The 25,592-nt window shown below is 36.7% G+C and overlaps 1 protein-coding gene across 1 annotated transcript; it reads left to right on the forward strand.

The window, feature by feature from the left end:
* Positions 1-21,283: 21,283 nt before the first annotated feature.
* LOC111797348 (ethylene-responsive transcription factor ABR1-like) lies at positions 21,284-23,530 on the forward strand. The gene is made up of 2 exons (XM_023680335.2): positions 21,284-21,851; positions 22,612-23,530. Exons 1-2 carry the CDS (start codon positions 21,542-21,544, stop codon positions 23,259-23,261), a joined length of 960 nt encoding a protein of 319 aa, XP_023536103.2. The 5' UTR covers positions 21,284-21,541; the 3' UTR covers positions 23,262-23,530.
* The last annotated feature ends 2,062 nt before the right edge of the window (positions 23,531-25,592 follow it).

Consider the following 25,592-nt stretch of genomic DNA (forward strand, 5'->3'; position numbering starts at 1 on the left):
TCAGTTGTCTATGTATTATCTTCTTTGAGTAATAATAATTTCATATTTATTCACACTTTTGAGCATGAGATATTGTGACAGTTGGTATCAGAGCCAAGTTGATACGGTTGATATTATTACTCAACGAGATGAATGGTGGAAGTGCTTCTATGGGTGTAGCTATGGAAAAGCTTGTTGGCAATAATTACAATTATTGGAAGTTGTGTATGGAAGCTTATCTACACGACAAGATTTGTGAGATTTAGTTGAAGGTGATGACACAGAAATTCCAGCATACACTCCACAAAATGCTGAATTACGCAGAAAATGGAAGATCAAGTGTGGAAAAGCCTTATTTACCTTGCGAACTCTTATTAGTAAGGAATATATTGATCATGTTTGTGATTTAAAGTCACCAAAGCAAGTGTGGGAAACCCTTCAAAAGTTGTTCACTAAGAAAAATACAGCTCGATTGCAATTTCTAGAGAATGAATTGGCTGTGGTAACTCAAGGTAATTTTTCTATTGAAGAATATTTCTTGAAAGTGAAAAATCTATGTTTTGAAATTTCAGAATTAGGTGCTGAGGAGCCCGTGAGTGATGCTCGATTACGGCGTTATCTTATTCGTAGATTACGAAAAGAATTTATGCCTTTTGTTTCCTCAATACAAGGGTGGGCAAATTAGCCTACAGTAATTGAACTGGAGAATCTTCTTTCATATCAGGAAGCCTTGGTTAAGCAAAACGCTAGCAGCAACGAGTTTTTCCCAAAGTCAGAAGATGCATTGTATGTCAAAGATCAAAGGAGACAAAATTATCATTCAAAGCCTTCATCAACCAATGGGAAACAATTCAAAAGTGCTTCGTCAAAGAAGCCATTTAAAGCTTGTTAGAAGTGTGGAAAACCTGGCCATTTTAAACGAGATTGTCGGGTGAAAGTGGTGTGTCATCGTTGCAGAAAGTCAGGCCATATTAAGCCAAATTGCCGAGTTAAAATGCAGGAATCAGAAGCAAATGCTGTACATGAAAGTAAAAGTTCTTCAGATCCAAATTGGAAACATTGCTTAACCACTGAGGTTCTTGACCAGCCAACAAATATGACTTCAGCTGTACATCAAGATGATGTTTCTGCAAATGTTATGCCTTTATAGACTACAACGAAAAATGGATTGTTGATTTTGGTTGTTCTCATCATGCAACTGGAAACGAAATTCTTCTATCAGATGTTCGTCCACATTTTCAAAAGAAGGTCATTATGACAGTCGATAATTCAATGCATCCTATGACGAAAGAAGGAGATTTGAATGATGGGAGTGTTCTACTCAAGGACGTTTATCATGTTCCGGGTTTGAAAAAAAAAACCTTGCTTCTGTATCACAAATAATAGATTCAGAAGGTATGTTCTTTTTGGTCCTAAAGATGTTCAAATATTATCTAATGTGAAACATGTTGCTGGTGATATCCTGTTCTGTGGAAAAAGAAAAGAATACTTGTATGTTTTATCTGCTAGTGATGAATGTATCAAGAAAGTTGGTCATAATGCAAGCTCAACTCTTTGGCATGCTCGTTTGGGTCATGTGGGTTTTCAGTCATTGCAGAAAATATCCACAAAACAACTTCTTGATGGTGTCCCTATCTTTAAAGATATTCAGCATGATGAGATTTGTCCAGGCCGCCAATATGGCAAGTCTCATCATCTTCCTTTCACAAGCTCAAAGAGTAGAGCTTCAACAGTATTAGAATTGATTCATTTTGATCTTTTGGGACCGACGCGAACAACAAGGTATTCCAGCTTTCATTACGTAATGGTATTTGTGGATGATTTCTCTCGCTTCATTTGGGTATACTTCTTAGAACACAAAAGTGAAGTTTTTTCAAAGTTTATTCAGTTTAAGCATGCGGTAGAAAAAGAATTTGAAAAATCAAGTGCTTGCGCACCGATAATGGTGGGGAATATCTTTCAAATGATTTTATGGAATACTGTAAGGAGCATGAGATTCTGCGTCAACTGACTTGTCCAGAAACCCCGCAACAAAATGGGGTGGCTAAGCGTAAATTAGCTCATCTTACATCAGTTTGCTTATCTTGGCTGCATGCGAGGAGTCTTCCAAGAGAGTTATGGGCGTCAGCTTTTCAAACAGCATGCCATGTTGTAAATCGGCTGCCTCCATGGCTAGGGACAGAATTATCACCATTCGAGTGATTTATCATCATAAACCCAATGTGAGTTATTTTCGTATGTTTGGGTCTATTTGGTACGTTCATGTACTTAAACATAATCGAACTAAACTTGACCCAAAGGCCAAGAAATGCATTTTTGTTGGCTATGATACTCATAGAAAGGGTTGGAGGTGTATGGATTTGGAAACAAATATGGTTATTGTGTCTCGTGATGTGGTGTTTGATAAAATTTCAAGTTACAAAGACCATGACAGACAACAACAAAAGTACAACTACTGTTGCAATTTTCCCTAACGATTCTACGTTGGGGAGAAAAAAATTTCCAATTGCGACAGACATTCAAGCTCTAGAGAACATAGAAGCCACTACAAATATTGAAGTTGCCACAAGAAAAAATCCTCAAAGACAGAAAAAGTTACGAGGACATTTGTCTCATTTTGTAGTTGGCATTAATCAATTTTCTGTTTTGTCATGGTTCTTTATGAGAGATACAAGTGAAAATGAGCTGAGGTTGTACAGTGAAGCTAAAAGAATTTCAGAATGGGAAAATGCAATGATGGAAGAAATTTCAGCACTCCGAAAAAATGACACCTGGGAGCTTGTACCAAAGCCTCATGATGCCGATTTAATTACTTGTAAGTGGGTTTACAAGGTGAAGAAAAAAGCTGATGGTAGAATTGATAGACACAAAGCTCGTCTTGTTGCTCGTGGGTTCTCTCAGCAATATGGTCGAGACTATGACGAGACTTTTAGTCCGGTCGCAAGGATGGTAACGCTATAGACAATCATCTCTTTAGCTGCTAGTAAAGGCTGGAAATTATGACAGCTTGATGTGAAAAATGCTTTCCTTTACAGAGAGTTGGATCGTAATATTTTTATGGAGCAGCCGCAAGGATTTACCTCTAAGGAATATCCTGATTATATGTGCATATTTAAGAAGGCATTATACGGACTCAAACAAGCTCCTCGTGCCTGGTTTGGTAAGATTGTTCAATATCTTAATTTTTGTGGTTTTAAGTTTTCATGTGTTGATCCGAGCTTATTTGTTAAGAAAACAACAACTAGATGCACCTTGCTTTTACTTTATGTTGATGACATGATTATTACTGGTGATGATAGTGTTGAAATCAGTAGTCTTTAAGATGTCTTGTTTGTTCGTTTAGAAATGAAAAGATTAGGTGAAGCTGATTGTTTCCTGGGTTTGGAAATTAAGAAATGTGATGATGATTATTTTCTCTCTAAAAATGATATGCATCAAGTTTATTATAGAGGTTTGGTATGGAGAATTCAAGAGAAAAAACTACTCCTATGGAACCAAATCTAAAATTAGCTAGAAATGAAGGGAAGTCATTAGTAGATGCGACATTCTTTCGTCAACTTGTTGGTAGTTTATTCTGTTTAACTATCACAAGGCCAGACATTGCCTTTTCAGCAGGAGTTGTGTCTCAATTTATGGATCAACCACATGAGACTCATTTAATTGCAGTAAAAAGGATTCTTTGTTACATCAAGCACCCTAAATTATGGATTAATGTATGAGAAATCAAAGTCATTTTTATTGAGTGGTTTTGTGGATGCTGATTGAGCGGGTGATGTGAACGACACACCACAACAGGTTTTTGTTTTACAGCAGGCTCTGCTGCATTTCATGGTGCAGTAAAAAGCAAAGTACCATTGCCTTGTCAAGTTGTGAAGCAGAATATGTAGCTGCTACAATGGCTACTCAAGAATGCTTGTGGCTCAGAAGGCTTATTCAAGAAATGGTAACTACTCTCAATCAGCCAATTCAAATCAATTGTGATAATGAAAGTGCAATAAAACTCGCTGGAAATCCGGTGTTTCATTCTCGTTCAAAACATATTGAAACTCATTATCATTTTGTTTGAGAGAAAGTATTATCGTAGGAAGTTGAATTGCTGAAAATACATACTAATGAGCAAGTTGCAGACATATTCACTAAGGCACTTGCGAAAGTGAAGTTTGAAGCTTTTCGTAAGTCTCTCGGAGTTATTAAGAAATAAGCTTGCACTAAGGGAGGCTGTCAAAATTAGTGCAACTTATTGTTAGATGGAATTAGTCAAGTTGTTAAGCTATTCATTTTTATTAGGAGTGAACGTGAATGTGTATTTCAGGTGAGTCGAGTTATTTATAGGATTTATTTCCGTTTAAATAGAAGCCTCACGCTTGGTAAAACACAGCCACAGTAAAACAGTTCATTATTTCAGTTGTATCTATATTATCTTCTTTGAGTAATAATAATTTCATATTTATTCGCACCTTTGAGCATGAGATATTGTGACCGTATATTTTCTGCAACAACTGGAAACCCACATGACCCAAACGAGCATGCCAAAAAGTTGAGCTTGCATTCTGACCAACTTTCTTGATATATTAATCACTAGCTCATAAAACATACAAAGATTCTTTTCTTTTTCCACATAACATGATATCAGCATCAACATGTTTCACATTAGATAATATTTGAACATCTTTAGAACCAAAAAGAACATACCTTCTTGAATCTGTTATTTGTGATACAGAAGCAAGGTTTTTTTTTTTTTTTTTAAACCCGGAACATGATAAACGTCCTTGAGTAGAACACTCCCATAATTCAAATCTCCTTCTTTCGTCATAGGATGCATTGAATTATCAGCTGTCATAATGACCTTCTTTTGAAAATGTGGACAAACATCTGATAGAAGAGTTTCGTTTCCAGTTGCATGATGAGAACAACCAGAATCAACGATCCATTCTTCATTGTAGTCTATAAAGGCATGAGCACTTGCAGAAACATCATCTTGATGTACAGCTGAGGTCACATTTGTTGTCTGGTCGAGAACCTCAGTAGTTAAGCAATGTTCCCAAATTGGATATGAAGAACTTTTACTTTCATGTACAACATTTGCTTCTGATTCCTGCATTTTAATTTGGCAATTTGACTTAATATGGCCTGACTTTCCGCAACGATGACACACCACTTTCACCCGACAATCTCGTTTAAAATGACCAGGTTTTTCACACTTGTAACAAGCTTTAAATGGCTTCTTTGACGACTCCTCACTTCTGAATTGTTTCCCATTGGTTGATGAAGGCTTTGAATGATAATTTTGTCTCCTTTGATCTTTGACATACAACGCATCTTCTAACTTTGGGAAAAACTCGTTGCTGCTAGTCTTTTGCTTAACCAAGACTTCCTGATTTGAAAGAAGATTTTCTAGTTCAGTTACTGTAGGCTGATTTGCCCACCCTTGTATTGAGGAAACAAAAGGCATAATTCTTTTCGTAATCCACGAATAAGATAACGCCGTAGTCGAGCATCACTCACGGGCTGCTCAGCATCTAATTCTGAAATTTCAGAACATAGATTTTTCACTTTCAAGAAATATTATTCAATAGAAAAATTACGTTGAGTTACCACAACCAATTCATTCTCTAGAAATTGCAATCGAGTTGTATTTTTCTTAGTGAACAACTTTTGAACGGTTTCCCACACTTGCTTTGGTGACTTTAAATCACGAACATGATCAATATATTCCTTGCTAATAAGAGTTTGCAAGTTAAATAAGGCTTTTCCACACTTGATCTTCCATTTTCTGCATAATTCAGCATTATGTGGAGTGTCTGCTGGAATTTCTGTGTCATCACCTTCAATTAAATTCCACAAATCTTGTCCCGGTAGATAAGCTTCCATACACAACTTCCAACTTCCAATAATTGTAATTATTGCCAACAAGCTTTTCCATAGCTACACCTATAGAAGCATTTCCACCGTTCATCTCGTTGAGTAATAATATCAACCGTATCAACTTGGCCTGATACCAATTGTCACAATATCTCACGCTCAAAAGTGTGAATAAATATGAAATTATTATTACTCAAAGAAGATAATACAGAGACAATTGAAATAATGAACTGTTTTACTGTGGCTGTGTTTGTGTTTTAACAAGCGTGAGGCTTCTATTTAAACGTAAATAAATCCTATAAATAACTCCTACAAAACTCACCTGAAATACAAATTGAGGTTGACTCCTAATAAAAATGAATAGCTTAACAACTTGACTAATTCCATCTAACAATAAGTTGCACTAATTTTGACAGCTTCCCTTAGTGCAAGCTTATTTCTTAATAACTCCGAGGTACAGAACGCTAATGGGGTTGTATTAAACAATAATGAAAGCGAAAAAATATTGGAATCTCATGCATTATTGTGTGCTCATGCATTGGGGGATACCCCATTCCATCACGATGGTACGAACGCAGACACCAATAGACTGATATCATAGGTTCCGTCATTGCATTCGCATGTTCTTGCATTTAACTCCTAATAGTGAGATCACTTATTGAGTATTTCTTTAAATACTCAAGCCACGTGCTACTTCTATTTCAAGTTAAGACAAGACATTCCTATTCGACTGGTGACGACATAGTAACTCAAAACCATGACACATGCACATGATAGTCGCATTTATTTTTTTTTAGACTTAAGCTAGCATAAAATGTTTATTTATTTTATTTAGTCTTTTGTTGTGTCGTTTTAAATGTGTTTTTTAGACCACAACCTTAATTTTATTGCCCAATTTCTCATGAAGAATCAGAGCATTAAGGAGTGATTCGTGCCTCCATGTGTTGGTTAGGGTCGAGCAAAAAAATCCTGATCTATGGCAAATTACGAAGGAGTGATCTTACTTTTAAAAAAGAAATTGGCCCCTTGATTTTTCTTGTTATGTATGTATGCATGCACGTACGTATTGATGGTGTTAATATAACACATGCGGAAGCAATTTGGATCTTAGGCACTTTTAGAACATCAATTATAGTATATAACTAGCATGTTCATAAGTATTAAAACTTAATTAGTTTAGATACTAACCTTTTGTAGTTCAAACTCTTTTTTCCTCACGAAACGGCTTCGAACCACCACTAGTGTCTTCTCCACTATCCTCCGGCCTTAGAACAGGATTGTGGAATCCGGTGAGTGACTAAACTTGGGGGATTTTGTATATGTGAAGAGAGTGTTTGTGAGAGGTTTTTCTCAAGGTTTTCCACCAAGAAGAAGAAGACCTTCCATGTACCATGATCACTCTATTTAAAGAGTGATGTTTGCATGTTCATGCAAATTTGAGATCACCAAATTTTGACACTTAAAATTCCACTCAAATGTTTGAGATTATGTGGCAAGCATGCATGTTTGAGTTAACCAAATTTTGACACTCAAAATTCCACTCAAACTTGTGGGGTTTATTTGGCAAGCATGCAAGTTTCGTTAAACCAAATTTTGACACCTCAAAATTCCACTAACATCGATTTTTCCATTAAATGAAGTCAACATTTTGATTTTCTTCATTTTAATTCAACAATTAATTTGAATAATGAATTTCAAATTAAAGTAACATTAAATAATTAATTAAACTATTTAATTAATATTTAATATTAATTCAAATGTCAATCCCAATCAATTCCGACACATAATTGATTAAAATATTTAAATTTTATTTAAATATCTCAGATTCTCTCCTTTTGTTTAATTCGTAAATAAAACAAAAATGCGGTTAAATGTATCGTATATATGTAGCGCATATTCCCTAATTTGAATTCGAACACTTCGAACTCACTCGTCACACTGTTCTATGGTTTAGTCCGATATGAGCTAGGAGAGGGACCTAATGGACCTATAGATCATGGGCTCCAATGATCCAGGCTAAACTCACTTGTTAACCAACATTCCTTAACTACTAGGACACTCCACTATAGCCTAGTAGTTGCACTCCTCTCAATAGATATATTTCTGTCCATTTGATATAACCATGATTAGTAAGTCGATCCTTCACAGGTTGTTCGTAACTAGAGCTGGGTTAATTTACCGTTTTATCCTTAAAGTTACTTCTTGTTCCTTATGTCTCACTGATCCTCTAATGAACAATTGGTTTGTGGTCCAACCAGTAAACCGAATCCCTCTCAGGCCAATGAGAGGGTGGGGCCCCTTGTTCAAGACCTGGAGTCAGTGCTTAAGGGAACTACCTTTCTTCTATCCCTAAAAGTGGGTAGGAGTGAATTCCATCTTGCACCCCACGTCCCCAACCATTCACCCAGTCTTACCCCTCAAATGGGAGGCCTATTGAGTCAGCGAACTAGAGCCACTCTCACCCATGAAAATCTAAGGATAATTCCGAATAAACAGGAGTTCATGGTTAGCTCAGGATTAAAACCGAGTTACCTAGGTTATCGAATGAAAAGAAAACCAGTCTCAACAGTAAACGACATTATAAAGTGAGAGTGGTTTTCTTCATGGTCCGATCTTATGCAATACTCATTGCATAGGATGCCCCCACTCACATGTCTCCACATGTACAATTTAGTGATCACATTGTTTATATCATATACAAAAGTGGTCTGCATCCATAGTGTCCCCAGAATAAGGTACTCAACCTTATCCTTATACTATAGATCATTTTGACTATATACTTGAACTTGATTCACTCTTATGTCTCTACATATAGTTCAAGTAATCATACTATAGCCAGAGTGTTCTTAGTTTAGTGGATTTAGATTAATGGTCGTAAAGTTCACTTTATTCAATAACAATCTTTACTGAATAAATAACAACAATAACTTTATTGAAAATAGAATATGTTTTTGTTTACAAACTATGAGTTTTAGGACATAAAACCCAACACATGTATAAGTATCTTTAAATACTCAACCAATTTTTAAAATAACTTCGAGGTTAAAGGCAAAGTCATGATATAGGCGTGCCTGTTGTCACAATCACACTTTTGCAGCAGCAGGACAACGATTGTGCGCACTTGTTCTAACCCAACGAACAAGTCACCCATGTGAATTTCAAACTTTGCGGACAATATTGGCGTATGCTCGAGTTTCGGGTCACATTGGAGAGAAATATTTTGGAAATGTGAGTTAGAAAATAGGTTGAAAACAATTTAAAGAAAACAATGTTATAAGCTAAAAGCGAGTAGGCAACAACAACAACAACTTTGATAGCATATACCATGTGTAAGAAGAAGTGATAACTAGTTATATCTACTTATGGTACATTTTGGAGCATTTTAGCCCTAGTAGGTGTAGACATGATTTTGGTGACTAGTCATATACTCCCATATTGACACAACATGAAAGAATAAAGACCTATCTAAGATGAAAGCATGTAAAAGACATTTTTGAGACCATCTGAATGATCGCTTGTTAGGCATTGTTTAAGCCCTTGATGCTTTCTTCCATTCTTAGCAGCAAAGGCTGTCGAGCTATCCCTATGCTTGAAGCTACTAGTAGTTGTGGCTTTGTCTTCTAGGGCCTCGACCCTAATCATTTATTCGCGGGCAAACATTTCCTCAAGGTGGCTTGTCATCTCGTTGATCCTGTCGGCTTTAGCAATAATTTCATTCATGCGAGACTCCAAAAGCTTCATTCCATTAGGAACTTCACTCATGCAGAGTAATTGTTCTTCAATTTTAACCAATTGGTGACTTGTCCAGTTATTTTGCAGTGGACATGTTTGTGTATTACTTCCAAAGGAGCCGACTGGGCTCGGATACCACTTGTTTCACATAAATCTGCTTTTTTGTTTTCTTTTTCGCAGAGGAGTTATGTAATGGCCCAGATGGCCCAGATCCACCGCTAGCAGAGATCGGCCTCTTTGGGCTTTGCCTTTCGGGCTTCCCCTTAAGGCTTTAAAACGCGTCTGCTAGGGGAAGGTTTCCACACCCTGGTGTTTTGTTTTCCTCCCAACCAATGTGGGACATCACAATCCATCCCCCTTCGGGGCCCAGCGTCCTCGCTCGTGTCACAATCGCACTTTTAATGGCAGCGGACTTGCGATTGTGCGACACTCACTTTCCAACGACAAGCGACGTATGCTTGAGCCTCTGGCCTCGGTTTTAAGAAAAGGTTTTAGAAAGCGAGAGCAGAGAGAGATTTTTGAAAGAGACGTTATATAAGCAAACAAGAGAGAAATAACAACGACTTACAGTATATAACCTTGGGTAGGGAGAAGTTGACAACTAGTCATATCCCCTTATAGTACATTCTGAGCCATTTCATGTCTGACAAGCCTAGATATGATATTTCTGAAACGTCATACTTCCTAGAAATACAAAAGTAAAAGACTAGAATATGAAAAGACATAAAGAGTTGGGCTTGTCATGGGCATGCGACCATGGGCAACACGCCTTGGACGAGCATGACCGTGACAGCTGGCATGCTGACACTCTTTCCTTCTTCCAATCGATGTGGGACCGCCACTAAATCCACCCCCCCTTTAGAGCCCAACGTCCTTACTGGCACACCACCTCGTGTCTACTCCCCTTCGGGGAACAGCGAGAAGGTTGGCACATCGTCCGGTGTCTGGCTCTAATACCATTTATAATGGCCCAGATCCACCGCTAGCAGATATTGTCCTCTTTGGGCTTTCCATTTCGAGCTTCCGCTTTAAAACGCGTCTACTATGGTAAGGTTTCCACACCATTATAGTTTTGTTCTCCTCCCCAACTGAGTTATTTTTAGAAATTTTTTTTTTATGTTTATTTCTTTGTTTACTTTTTATAATTTTTATTTGTTTACTTATTTTTTTATTTGGGCCAGGTGGTAATATTTTTTAATTTTTTTTATGTTTAAAATATTATTCAAACTTTTAAGAATATAATAATATATATATATATTTTTTTGAGATAAAATACAAATTTAGGAATATTTTTATTAATTTAATTAATTATTTTTTTTATTCATTTTTTTAATAGATTTTTTTTTTTTTTTTTTTTTTTTTGTTTTTTTTTTTTTGTCTTTACATGCTTTGTGATTGAGATTTAGTTTGGTGGGGTCAAAGAGATTGAGGTTCAGCAATCTTATCCATAAATAAAAAGCTAAGAATCCAACGTGTCATTTGAATATAATTTTATCCATATTAAATTTAATGGATAATAATAATTTATTAATTTAGTTTACACGTGGAAATTCAAACAAGAATAAATTATATAAACAAATAAAAAGTGGTAATTAAAAGATAGGCTTCACGTAATCTCAACAAACTTTAAAGTTTTCAATTATGATGTGTCATTGGAATTTGACGTGTGCATATAATTCCATCTTTATCATAGTGTTTGCTTTTATATTTTATTATAATTTTTATCCTCATCCTTTTCGATGGGATCTCACAATCCACCCTTTTTGGGACTTGCATTCTCATCGACATTCGTTCTTTTCTTCAATTGATGTGGGATCTTACCATTTTTTAAGATTGTAAGCACCATCGTAGATGAAGTGTCGTTGTTGAAACTATTGCATGTGTGTGGAAAGATCACGCATGTGAGATCCCACATTGGTTGGGGAGAAGAACGAAATGCTTTTTATAAGGGTGAGGAAACCTCTCCCTTGATGTGTTTTAAAAACCTTGAGGGAAAGCCCAAAGAGGACAATATCGGCTAGGGGTGGGCTTGAGTGGTTACAAATGGTATTAGAACTAGACAATGGGTGATGTGCCAGCGATGAGGTTGAGCCCCGAAGAGGGGTCGACATGAGGCAATGTGCTAGTAAGGATGCTGGGCCCTGAAGGAGGGTAGATTTGGTGGGGGTGGGGGTGGGGGTCCCACATCAATTAGAGAAAGGAACGAGTGCTAGTGAGGGCGTTGGGCCCCGAAGGGAGGTGGATTTTGAAATTTCACATCAGTTGAGGAGGAGAACAAAACACTCTTTATAAGGGGTAGATTTGGTGGGGTCCCATATCGATTAGAGAAAGGAATGAGTGCCAGCGAGGACGTTAGGCCTCGAACGGAGGTGGATTGTGAGATCCTACATCAGTTAGGGAGGAGAACAAAACACTCTTTATAAGGGTATGAAAATCTCTCCTTAACAGACGTATTTAAAACACGTGTTTTAAAAATCTTAAGGGGAAACCTTGATATTTTAGGAACTAACATTTTACTCTTGTTAAAAACAAAAATTTGACTAAATGATTCGAACAACTCAAAAAATTTACAGTTGGGTCGGGTTCAATATTTAATAAGAGTTGTTTGAGTTGAAAAAATTTACAAACCGAAACATGGGTTCAGTCTAGAAAACGTCAAAACTGAACCCAATAAGTCTCACGATCAACCCTACTTTATGAAGTTCGTTATGAATCTATAATTAACGAGAAAATATTTGAATAACTACATGAAATCAAAGGAATAGATATGAAATCGGTCTAAGATATTGTCATTTTCTCGAGATTTTGTAGTCATTTCTATTGATATCATTTCATATTCATATTGAAACTCCTCGAGGCCTCCAAAATCCAAGATGGATATGATTGAGATCACAAAATTTGATACAAATTCAATGTATATGAGATTCTCCTTTTCATAAGATAATCATTCTTTTTCTCTTCGCCTTTTATTATGTCAACTCCTATATCATTATGGGGTAAGTTCTAATGCTCCACTCAATTTTTCATTTTTTTTTTCTTTCTATAAAAAATTCAATGATTGGTTGAATCCATTTCTCTTATTTTTCATGCGTTCAATTAGATATTCAACAATCTCTCGAGTTTTTCCTTATCTGTACGTACGGGTCCAGCAAGAAAATAGGATTTCACGGGTCTTGCAAGAAAATAGGCTCTATGAGTTGCTCTCGCTCCAGATCGACTTCCTGAAAAGATGATTCTTCATTCTTGAACCTCGTTTCTGAATATTGTGATTTTTCCATGTTAGATGAACGCGACTCTCCACAATGGTATGATATTATCCACTTGAGCATAAGTTCTGGGTTTCTCCAAAATGCCTCAGATCATTCCCTAAATTAGCCAATGCGGGACTTTGATCATCCAACACCTCCCCTCGAACAAAGTATAAGTTATGGGCTTCCCCAAAATGCTTCAGATCATTGCCTAAATTAGCCGATGCGGAACTTTCATCATCCAACACCTCCCTCGAACAAAGTATGTCTCCCCTTAATCGAGGCTCGACTTCTTTTTTCTTTTCTTTTTTTAATCTTAGGCATTTTTTACAAGTTCGACTCCTTTTCTTTTGGAGTCCTTTGTTCGACATTTGAGAATTTACCAATCTATTGGCACGATTAAGTTTAGAGCATGACTATGATACCACGTTAGATGAATACGACTCTCCACAATGGTATGATATTGTCTGAGTATAAGCTCTCATGGCTTTGCTTTGGACTTCCCCAAAAATTGGCCTCCGACCAATGGAGATAGTATTCCTTAATTATAAACCCATGATCATTCCCTAAATTAGTGGACGTGGGACTTTCATTATCCAACATTCCGCATCTTTATTCTGCCTAGCCCTCTTTCTCAACCTGATAAAAAAAAAAAAAACGAGGTCTTTGTTCAAAAAGAAAAAGACGGGGTAGCATTACGAAAGTAGTTAATTAAGATTTACCACTCAATTTGTTATATATTTTAAAAAACAACGGTAATAGCCCACTACTAGCCGGTATTGTCCGCTTCGGCCCATTTAGTATGTAAAACATCTAGCAAATATTGTCCAGCCCACCGCTAACAAATATTGTCCACTTTAGTTAGTTTAGTTCGTAAAACATCAAGTAGATATTGTCCGCTTTGCTAGTGTAAAACATCAAGCAGATATTGTCCCCTTTGTTAGTTTAGTTTGTAAAACATCTCGGCAGATATTGTCTCCTTTGCCGGTTTAGTTTGTAAACATTTATTTATTTATTTATTTTCAAATATTTAATTAAAATTTACTACTCAATTTGTTATATATTTTAAAAAATTACTGTAACAGCCCACCGCTAGCACGTTTTGGCCCGTTACTTATTATCATTAGCCTCACAATTTTAAAACCGTCTGTCAAGGAGATGTTTCCACACTCTTAAGAATAATTTGTTCCCCTCTCAAATTGAGGTTTCCACACGCGTCTGTCACGGCAGATATTGTCCGCTTCGGCCCGTTCAGTATGTAAAACATTTAGCAAATATTTTTCAGCCCACCGCTAACAGATATTGTCCGATTTGGCCAGTTTAGTTCGTAAAACATCAAGTAGATATTGTCCACTATGGTTCGTTTAGTAACCATCTATTTATTTATTTTCAAACATTTAATTAAGATTTACACTTAATTTGTTATATATTTTTTTTTAAAAAAATAACTGTGACAGTCCATTGCGGCAGATATTGTATGTTTTGGCTCATTACTTATCGCCGTCAGCTTCACGATTTTAAAACGCGTCTGTCGAAGTCTTATAAAAATGTTTTGTTCTACTCTCCAACTAATGTGACATCTCACAATTACCGTCTAAATAATTTAAAATTTAATAATAATTTGTGTTGATTCAGTTCAATCTAATCTAGTTTAAGTGGAACTCACGAACCAATCCAACCCATCAAATTTTCATTTATTTAAACCCGAACCAATTTAATAAAGTTAATAACCTAACTCAAATTGTACGTGTTGGTTTAAATGGATCGATTTTCTTCATTGAAGATCGAAATAAAAAGTGGCATCTCTTTAAAGTGGCAAAATGTGGCTGAAAATGATGCTCAAAAGTGTAATATTATTATCCATCAAAATAGAAGTAGCTCAAATGTTTGAAAGTGATAGCTATAAAGTGATTGTAAACATTCTTTCTCTTACTCAAACTAAAGAAAAAGAACCCTTATCGTTCTCTTTCGACTTTGACTTCAAAAAAGCAAACTACTTTCGGTTCATTCTGTTCGATCTTTCACTTTTTTTTGTCAATTGGGTTATCATTGCTTAAATGAACATTGATGGGATTAGTACAACCACTCGAAAGAGACTCGGAAACGTTTCATATTTGCATTAACGAAGGTGTCGTATGCTGCTGAAATTCAATTCGTTCATTGTTTAATAGTTAAATTATAAGTTTAGTTCTTAAATCTTTAAAATTGTGATTAACAGACTAATATAAACTGTGACACCTGAATAAAAAAGGAGTACATAAATGAACCGAGATTATGTCTGAATGAGAGTGATTGTGAGGATATGATGCCTAAGAAAGGCTTATAAGAATTGAAAGTTACTGTAACGGCCCAAGCCCACCGCTAGCATATATGGTCCCCTTTAGGCTTTCCCTTCCGGGCTTTCTCTCAAGGCTTTAAAATGCGGAAAATGTTTCCACACCCTTACAAATGGTGTTTTGTTCTCCTTCCCAGCCAATATGGGATATCACAATCCACCCCCCCCCCCCCCCCTTTAGGGCCCAGCGTCCTCGCTCGCACTCGTTCTTTTCTCCATTCGATGAGGACCCCCACCAAATCCACCCCCCTTTGGGACCTATCGTCCTTGCTGGTACACCACCTTGTGTCTACCCCTTTGGAGAACAACCTCCTCACTGGCACATAGTCCGGTGTCTGACTCTAATACCATTTGTAACGCCCCAGACCCACCGCTACTAGATATTAATTCTGATAACCCACATTGGTTGAGGAGGAGAACAAAACCCTTTATAAGGGTGTGGAAACCTTTCCCTAGTAGACGCGTTTTAAAGCCTTGAGGGGAAGCCCGAAAGGGAAAGCCCAAATAGAGCAATATCTACTAGCGGTGGGTTTGGGTCGTTACAGTTACTACTTGTACCAACAAAGTGCACTTTTCTTTTTGGTGGCTCAATCACAGAAACTCAATGGTTAAGCGTGCTTTCTTGGAGCAAATCTATATTGGATGACCTGTTAGAAATTTTCTAGAACTCACGTGAGTGAAGACAAAACATGTTGAAAAGACTTGTTGTAAAAGGATCCCAAGAAAGGAATTAAGGGACCCAAGTAAGGACAAAAGACTTCAAGCACGTGACTTGATACGTTTGTCAAATGATTGGAAATGAAAAAAAAGTAAATATAAAGTGCAAAAATATCATTTTTCTAATTTTAAAGGAATTTCTCATACTTTTAATTTCTTATCGAGAAGGAATTTCAAGATAGTTAGTAATAAAATCGGTTTTAATTTTTGTTCATAAAAAATAATAAGTGACAAAATAGTAAAATACCCCTGAAGTTCAAGTTATTTACGGATTTGTCCGGCCATTAAAAACCTAGAACTAGATACGACCAACTTCAAATAATAAATCGAATTTCAAAATTCAACCGTTGAATCGAGCTAAAATTTCAGCATGTTCAATTCTAAAATCGGTGACGCCCTCGTCGGAGTAGATTTTTTTTACGAACATACTAGAAATTTTAAGTTCAAAATTAATTCGGTTCTAGATGATTCAAGGTCGATTCAAGTTTCAAAACTATAAATATGAAGTTCTCGGCTTTCAACAATTCACGTGCCTTGCTAATTCAGATTAAAATATCGTGTGTCTTTTTAATTTTCTCACATTTGTCGGGTAACAAGAAGGAGCTAGTCGAGTACGAAAGCAGATATGGAGCAAGTGTCATACAGAGCAATTCCAATTTTTCAACTATTTAATATTTTAAGTTATTTCTTTTAACCGAGTACAATGTATTCAAACTGACCCTTGTTTTGGATTCGTAAATAAAATATGTTTATGTTTTTTAAAATGTAAAATTTTTTACCGTTCTCGTATATTAAGCAACAACACGAAAATTGGGTCATGACACCTTGTTTAAGGATACTGAAAAATCCTTCTGAACCGCTCGCCTGAGCTATTTTAGGACTTCGTAAAGGGACAGATCACTATCTTGAACATCTCTCTTATGCTATCTGAAGATAGGTTGAACGGTTAACTAAGTCAATCTTACCAAAAGCACCTTTAATCGTAAACTAGTCATCTTTTTGTTAATGTGTTTGCTACAATGTTAAACGTCATAGTCATTTGTATGAATAGATACTTCAAGCTTTTATGGTTAGTAAATACTTGTATCTTCTCTTCATACAAACAGTGCTACCAAATTTTCAGAGTGACGTAAGAACTTTTCGAGCATGTTATTAAACCTTTCAGTTTGGGGATGATAACTCGAAGAGATGTTTAGGCTCGACCCCAATAGCTTGAATAAGTCAATTCAAAAGATCCCTATGAATCTCGCATCACAATCACTGATAATTCTCGTGGGAATGCCCCACAACTTGACAACATGTCGAAAGTCATGTATAGGATAGTTAGGCTCATGTTCTTTTAACTCTCAAGAGTCATAGGTTATGACCTTATCGTTTTGTACCACCACACAAACCAAGCATCACTATAGATTACAAAAGTATGAGTTGTTCGACACTGTGGGTACTTGTACAGTCACTAGCTTCTCTTTGATCACAATAAAGCTCTTTTCACATGGTGACGTCCATATAAAGGGTTTGCCCTTCTTGGTTACTGTGTTAATGGCGGTGAAATTTTGGACAAATCTCGAACAAAGCAACGATAGTATCCCACCAACCCTAAGAAATTTCTGACTTCAATGACTATGGTCGGGTGGAGCCATTTTATTATAGCTTCTAAATTCATTAGGTATACGATGTGCCTAAGGAAGACACTTCCTAGAGCAAAAATTCACATTTGAAGAACTTGATATACACCTTCTTAAAGTGATTTTCATGCCATGATTTTTTCTTGGAATATATTAGTATATTGTCGATAAAAATGATCATGAATATGTTGAGAAAATCTTTGAATACTTGGTTCATTAAGTCCATGAAGGCTGCAAAGGCATTAGTTAGACCGAATGACATAATTGTAAATTTGTAATGGTTGTAATAGTTCATAAATGTAGTTTCCGGTATGTCCTCTTCCTTGATTCTAAGTTGGTGGTATCTTGACCTCATACCTATCTTTGAAAACACGGGACACCCTTCAAAGTTTGTCAAATAGGTTATCTCTACTCGATAAGGGGTGCTTGTTCTTAATCACGACTTTGTTAAGCTCCTGATAGTCTATACATAACTACATATATCCATCATTTTTCTTGACGAACAATATTGGAGCTCTCCATGGTGACACACTAGGTTTGTCAAACTCCTTTTTCAAGCAACTCCTGTAACTGCTCCTTACGTTCTTTAAGTTCTGAAAGAGCCATTTTGTAAGATGCATAGGAGATTGGTGTAGTTATGGGTTCTAACTCGATCCCAAAGTTTGTCTCCCTTATCGAGGGTAGACCTGGTAACTCTTCCGAAAGTACATCACAAATACTATGAGAACTTGTTTCGAGGATATATCTCTTTTTTGTCTTAAGCTATCTCTCCATGGGATTAGCTCCTAGACCACTCCCTTCCCGGATCAGCATCTAGTTAGTACTTGAAAAACATGTGAAAAATGCAATTAGTATAAAATACTCCATAAGTTACCTACTTCTAGACTCTATATCGTATTGATTGTTGACACTATGGTACTATACTCTAAATCTATCTATAAAATATAATCATTGATTCTATTATGACTTATGAATACTTGGAAAGTTTGTTCGCCTCGCCCTAATAATCACTTGGGTGGCCCCTCATCCTAGAATAGGTTTAAGGAGAGTGGATCCCATCCGGCCATCACTTCCACGCCACACAAATTTTGTTATAATCATAAAATACTCCCTTGAAAGACCCATTAGGTCACATAGTTAGTTAAAAATTTGAACACGAGGATATACGTGAGTCCAGGATTTTGAATCCAAATTTAGCCTATGGTAGCTTTGACATTTCCATGGGTCCTGTGTGACATAACATGAGTTTGGCATCATGGGGATGGTGAAGAAAGACATGAGAACATGACGTTGTAGATATGAGAGGTCTCAGGTAACTTAGTGCTATAAGCGAGACTCATTTAACGACCATAGAGCATATGTCTTAAGAACATAAATTCATGTTTTTAGCCCTGAGGGTCAATCATAAAAGGCTTAAGCACAACCTAAGCATAAAATACCTCATAAGATTCATAAGCCATAACTCAAACATTCATATCAATAATCATACCAAATTATCAAAAAAAATCATGCATAAGTAGTCATAGCATCATAACAAAGTGTTTTGTAAAGTTTTAGGTCGATCATAATTCTTCCAAACCATAGAACGTGCATTAGGGGGGTATTACTGTCATTTTCACTCTGATTGTTGGTATAAGTCTTAAACTCGTTCCTATGACCTTAAAATCATACATAACTCATTCATGGTGAATGTATAGAATCGTCATCCTCTGATTTGTGATTCTGCTTTCTCTTTGTACAATCTGTTCGAATGTGACTTTTTTCTCCACAACTCCAACACTTTACGTTTGGTTTGTTTGAAGATTTTTCTCGGTTCCTTGATTTTGATCGCTCATTGTTTGGGCCCTTCGATTTGCTTCTTCCCCTTCGATCAACACTGAGAGCATTGCTTGATGAATCTTCGATTTTCCGTTTGTGAATACTTTCGCTGAGAACTACATCTCGAGTTTCATCAAACTTCAGTTTATCAAATCCTCGTGAACTGCTAATTGCAGCAACAACAGTATCCCACGACTCGGGTAAAGATGACACCAAAATAAATGCTTTAATTTCATCCTCAAAATTAATTTCTACCGAACTCTGTTGACTTGCAATCATATTGAATTCGTTTATATGATCAGCAACAGATCCACCTTCAGACATTTGTAGATTGAACAATCTCCGCATCAAATTCACCTTGTTCATAGCCAACGGTTTCTCGTACATATTCAACAACGCCTTCAACAGATCTAACGTTATTTTCTCCTTGATAATATTGAACGTCACGTGTTTGGACAGCATCAACCAGATGAACCCTAAGGCCTGACGATCCTTGAGCTTCTACTGCTCCGTGGTCATAGTATCTAGCTTCACCCCCACTAGGGGTTCATGAAGACCTTTCTAGTACAGACAATCTTCAACCTACATCTTCCATAAACAAAAATCAGATCCAAAATTTCCATCTTCACAAATCGTGGTGAACTTCACCTCACTCTGATACCAGTTGTTAGGATCGCACAACAACGCACAAACTCGATAAAGATGAACACAAAAAACAAGAGAGAGAAAATTCAATGAATAATATTGGCTAAAGGTTTTATTGATGACTTCATGCATGTATAACAATAGAGAATATAGATAAGGAATGAAAATACATCTTGAGAGCACTATGCGTATATATATGATTTCCGTTTACTAAATATGGTTTTAACATATTTAACCTACTCTGTATATTCTACCAAATCTTTACGAAATATCTACCATATATATCGATATTTATCGAGTAGGGGTGGAGTCGAGCTAGCCCAGATATAGTCTTTCAATTCCTTTCTGATAAACAATACTTACTCCTCATAACGAAAAAAATCTCGATTTATTTACAAACAGATATCGTGTGTACTGATTGATCAGATGCGACCGACACCTGTTGACAGATGATCTATCGTATCTATTTCTACCAGATCTAGATAGTCATCAGCTCCTATTTAAAAAAAAAAAAAAAAAAAAAAAAAAAAAAAAAAAAAAAAAAAAAAAATTCTTTTGGTATATTTTTAAATTGAAAATGGATAGTAGTTCTTATTGGAATAGTATATAGTCTTCTCCTTGATAATATTGAACGTCACGTGTTTGGACAGCATCAACCAGATGAACCCTAAGGCTTGACGATCCTTGAGCTTCTACTACTCCATGGTCATAGTATCCGGCTTCACCCCAACAGGGGTTTGTGAAGACCTTTCTGGTACATACAATCTTCAACCTGCATCTTCCAGAAACTAAAATAGGATCCATCAAACTTTTTAATTCCAATCTTTGACATTTTCATCTTCACAAATCGTGGTGAATTTCGCCTCACTTTGATACCAGTTGTTAGGATCCCACAACAACGCACAAACTTCATCAAGATGAACACAAACAACAGGAGAGAAAATTCAAAGAGAAATATTGATGACTTCATGTATGTACACCAAGACAGAATACAGAGAATGAATAAAAGTATATTTTGAGAGCACTGATATAATGGGTATATATGATTTCGGTTTACTACATATACATTTAACAAATTTAACCTACTCTATATATTCTACCGAATATATCTATACTAAATCTTAACGAAATATCTCTATCTTTACCAAATATCTTTCATATTTATTTCTATCCGATCTAGATTGTATAAGGTTTTCTTTTGGTATATTTTAAAATTGAATATGGATAGTAGTTCTTATTAGAATAGTATAAGGCCTTCCTACAATATTAAGTCGGCCATCCAATCCAATCCAATCCAATCCCAAACCCACATGACCGACTTAAAAAGAAAGTAAAACAAAAATAAAGAACTCTTCTCCCTTAATACCTTTATTCCTTTTTCATGTGTCCATCCCCCCATGAATACCCTAGAGGTGTGAACCCAAGCTCCACTTCAAGAATATTAGCGGCCATACCCTGTTGGCGCCAAGCCCCCTTCTCCACTATTCCTATGCCGGCCACGCACGTTCTTCAAATTACATATAAATTATGAACACCCTTTTATCCAATCTCTTCAAATTAAGACTTTTGCCCTTGATTTCATGTGCTTTCTCAAGGTGGCGAACCACGGCGGCGGCGGCGGCGACAATGGCGGCGGAGATGACCAGGAGGTTATGTTTTCGTCCGAGGGGGAGTTAATGGCAATGGTGTCGGCTTTGACTCATGTCATTTCGGGTGGCGCTCCTCGTGCTTCTGGGGTTGGTTGTTCGTCTCGTTCAGATGCTCCTGCGACGGTGGCGATGGCGACGACGATGGCGACTAGGTGTTCTAGGAAAAGAGAGAGGGAAGAAGAAGGTGGGATTGTGAAGTTTAGAGCAATTCAGAGTTATTCCATGCCCTCTCCGGCAATTTGTGAGTTTCTAATTCTCGTCTTCGGGTCGAGACATTTTTAAATCTAACCCAATTTTTAGATTTATTAATTTTTTTTCTTAAATAATGAACTGGGTCCGGTTAACTGGGCTCGAGACATTTTTAGATCTAACCCAATTGGTAGAATTATTAATTTTTTTCTTAAATAATGAAGTAGGTCAGGTTAGATAGGATTGACACGTGGTTCGAATTATAAATTATTAAACAATGAAATGGATTTAGTTGGCCGAGTTGAGACATCTTTGAGACTCGACCCAATGGTTCGAATTTTATAATTTTCTACCAAAATCATGCTGGGTTGGGTAAAAATGTCTTTTCGACCCAACCTAGTTGTTGGAATGGTAAATTTTAACCCAATCATAAATTTGTTGAGTTGAGTTGGTTCGGATTATACTATCGATTTTAAAATAATTTTTTAACAAAAATTAAATATTTACTTATTTTTAAACACGACTGTAACTCAATTTTAATATATATTTTGATAAATTACCTTGGTTATAAAAATTATTTTTAAAAATGGTTGAAGAATAAATAGTCAAATAAAATTTAAAAAAATAATTAAAAATTATTTTCAAAGAAGGGTTGAAAAATAAATAATCAAAAAATAATTATGAAATTTAAAAATAAATCTTTATAAAATTTTAAAGAAAAAATTAGAATTAATTTAATTTATCCAAATATAATTTTCTAATTCATAAAAGAAATTAGAATTAATTGAATTTGTAATTCTTGTGGGCAGTAGTAAAAGAGGAAGGAGGTTCAAGTTCAAGCAACACCATCCCCGCCGCCACAGCTACGGCGGCGACAACGACGGCGGAATTTCCCGGCAAAGAGATAACAAGAACAAGATACAGAGGAGTAAGACAGAGGCCATGGGGAAAATGGGCTGCCGAAATTCGTGACCCTCAGAAGGCCGCTCGAGTCTGGCTCGGCACTTTCGACACTGCCGAGGCCGCCGCCCGAGCCTACGACAGCGCCGCCTTACGCTTCCGTGGCAGCAAAGCTAAGCTCAATTTCCCTGAATTCGTCACTACCCTTCCACTGTCTTCGCCGCCGACCCCAAATTTAGCCCCGTCTCCGGTGGTGCGGCCGCCGGTTTTCCCATTTGATTCAGACTATTTGCAGTATTCTCATTTGATTCAGAATCCCGGCGAGAATTCCGGCCAGCCGGCGGCGACGTTCGACAGGGTGCTCTGTAATTCGCCATTTGTGAATCCAAATTCTTTGATTTCTTCTTCGGGTACTTCTTCTGGTGCTTTGAATTTTGATTTGCCGTTTGCTCAGCAGCAGATTGCATATTTCCGGCCGCCGGAAAATCAGAGCCACGGCGGCGGGGATTCTTCAATGCCGCCGCCAACGGAATTCGGCTATCGTCCTCCCGCTACCGGTTGACGGTTTGTGATTGGACAGCTGAAATCTTTTAGGGGCCACGGGAACTGCCACGCAGATATTTAATATTTTCAAAATAAAAAATAAAAAAAATACAAATGTTACTATTAATTTTTTTTTTTTTTAATTTCTGTAGATTTATTTTCTTGTTGTTTTTAAGGTTGTTAACTACCATATGTTGTAGAAAGAAAAAGATGAAATAGTAATTCATTACAACAAAATTTATGTTCGTTCATGATTTTTTGAAAAAAAAAACGCCGGATAGACCTTGAGAGTGTATTGTTTATTTGGCGGATGAAATTTTGTTATGAATATGTAAAATTGTTGAAATACGACTCGAGGATATTAATGATAGTGATATCTATAGGTGTTGTTAATTTAGTTCTTGAACTTTGATGTAAGGAATTAAAAAAAAAAAAATCAGACTCGTTGGAAATTGCCTGAAAATCTCGAGATTTTCGGCGAAATTTGAATGTTCCTACACGATGAAACTCGCACCCCTTCCCTTTTTAACCACCTTCCACTCCTCATTACGCAATTCATTGCTTTGGTATTATTGAGAGAGTAAGAATACGGAGAGGAAGGTGGTGGCGCGACTAAATGAACAAGCAAATGACTCACTTTCTAGCGAGGTTGAGAAACTCGAGTTCAGTATATTGCGACGAACATAGCACACGGAGTGGAAGCCTACTAACGATTCTCGATATCCTAGTGGTAAGTAAGTTGTGTGTTGTAACTACAGTATCGTCAAAAATATTGTTGGCGAAGATGGGTTTAAGAAAAAATCGTAACATCAGATTAGCACGTTTTCGTAGGTGCATAAAAGTACCATGACACCGAGAGTGAAGAGGAAGTGATCAGATGTGCAAAGCAACCTAGATCTAGGGAGAATGACGTCGAAACGATTTCAGGAAGAGAGAGAGAAAAGCTTCAGAATTCGCGACGTAAACGAGTGAGGAAGAAAGGCTTCATCAGGTCCGATCTAACCTCATGTATTTGACGTAGGATTACTCAAACTAAAATTGAATTAGTTTGAAAAGGTTAATTATTAATGAGATGGATGTTCTAAGAGGAAATTCCTAGGCAACTCTTGGAATAAGATTAGAATGACAAACTCAAACATTTATTTGAGGGAGAATGTTGGCTAAGGCCAACCAAGTAAGTGACCTTACTATCGGTAGAAATTGTATCATGTATGAAGACACGTCCCCGTAGCTCTGCATGTGTCATATATTTGATATGTGTGAAATGTTATGAAACGATGTGTTTGTGATATGATATGAAAAAAACGGACCTTATGCATCGTGAGGATTCTCCGTTTAGTATGAGTACATATAAAAAGAAAAATGATTACTATGTTTAACATAACGGCGGAAAAGGGACCAAGGATGTGTTCGAACTGACTGGTGGGTCCCTATTCGCACATATTATATTGTCCGCTTTGAGCATAAGCTCTCATGGCTTTACTTTGGGTTTCCCAAAAGGTCTCATAGAGATGTATTTCTTACTTATAAACCCATGACCACCCTCTAAATTAGTCAATGTGGGACTCCCTCCCAACAATCCTCAACATTGCTCCCCTGCATGGCTGACGGTGATATTACAACTTAGAAAACTATGACACATGCATAGGGTAGTTATAACTAATTTTGTAGACTATAGGTTAATATAGGGTATTTCTGTTTTATTTTACTTATGTCTATTTTAATTTTTCGGTTGTTTTGTCCTAAAGGATTTTTATTGAATATAACACGCCAAAATACTCGACACTGAAGTCTGTCGAAGATCATCCAAATTGTCGTATAACCTTTTAGTCTTCTGGGTAGGCCTCCGACGAAGTCCATATCTATATTTTCCCACTTCCATTCAGATACACTTAAGGCTGCATTAACCCTGCTCCCCTCTGTTTAGGAGATTTCATTTGTTGGCATAGACACTTATGAATTCTATTATATCTTTTCATACTTCGCCACCAGATGTGTTATTTCAAGTCTTGGTACATCTTAGTATGTAACGCCACGAAGAAGAAGAAGAAGAAGAAGAAAAAAAAAAAAAAAAAAAAAAAAAAAGTCAACTGAGGGGCAAAGATGTCATTTTGCCCCTCCGGCCCTAATAGGGGTCCAAGGAGAACCTCGACAGATCCCCTGCAAAAGAAAGAAGGAGTTAGAGAGAAATTAGAGAGCAGTCAGCCGTGAAGATTAACGGACCACTGCCGGGATCCATCTTCAGACAAGACTCGTACAAGGATTGAGAGGCTAGCAAGGCCGACGCTCCCGTCAAGACCCAAGAACATTTCGCGAGGTAAGGTTTCTGAACGACATTTCTCAGATCTGA

This window comes from Cucurbita pepo, chromosome 6 (genome assembly GCF_057944985.1).
Source record: "Cucurbita pepo subsp. pepo isolate OVF chromosome 6, ASM5794498v1, whole genome shotgun sequence".
In the NCBI taxonomy this organism is placed as follows: Eukaryota; Viridiplantae; Streptophyta; class Magnoliopsida; order Cucurbitales; family Cucurbitaceae; genus Cucurbita; species Cucurbita pepo.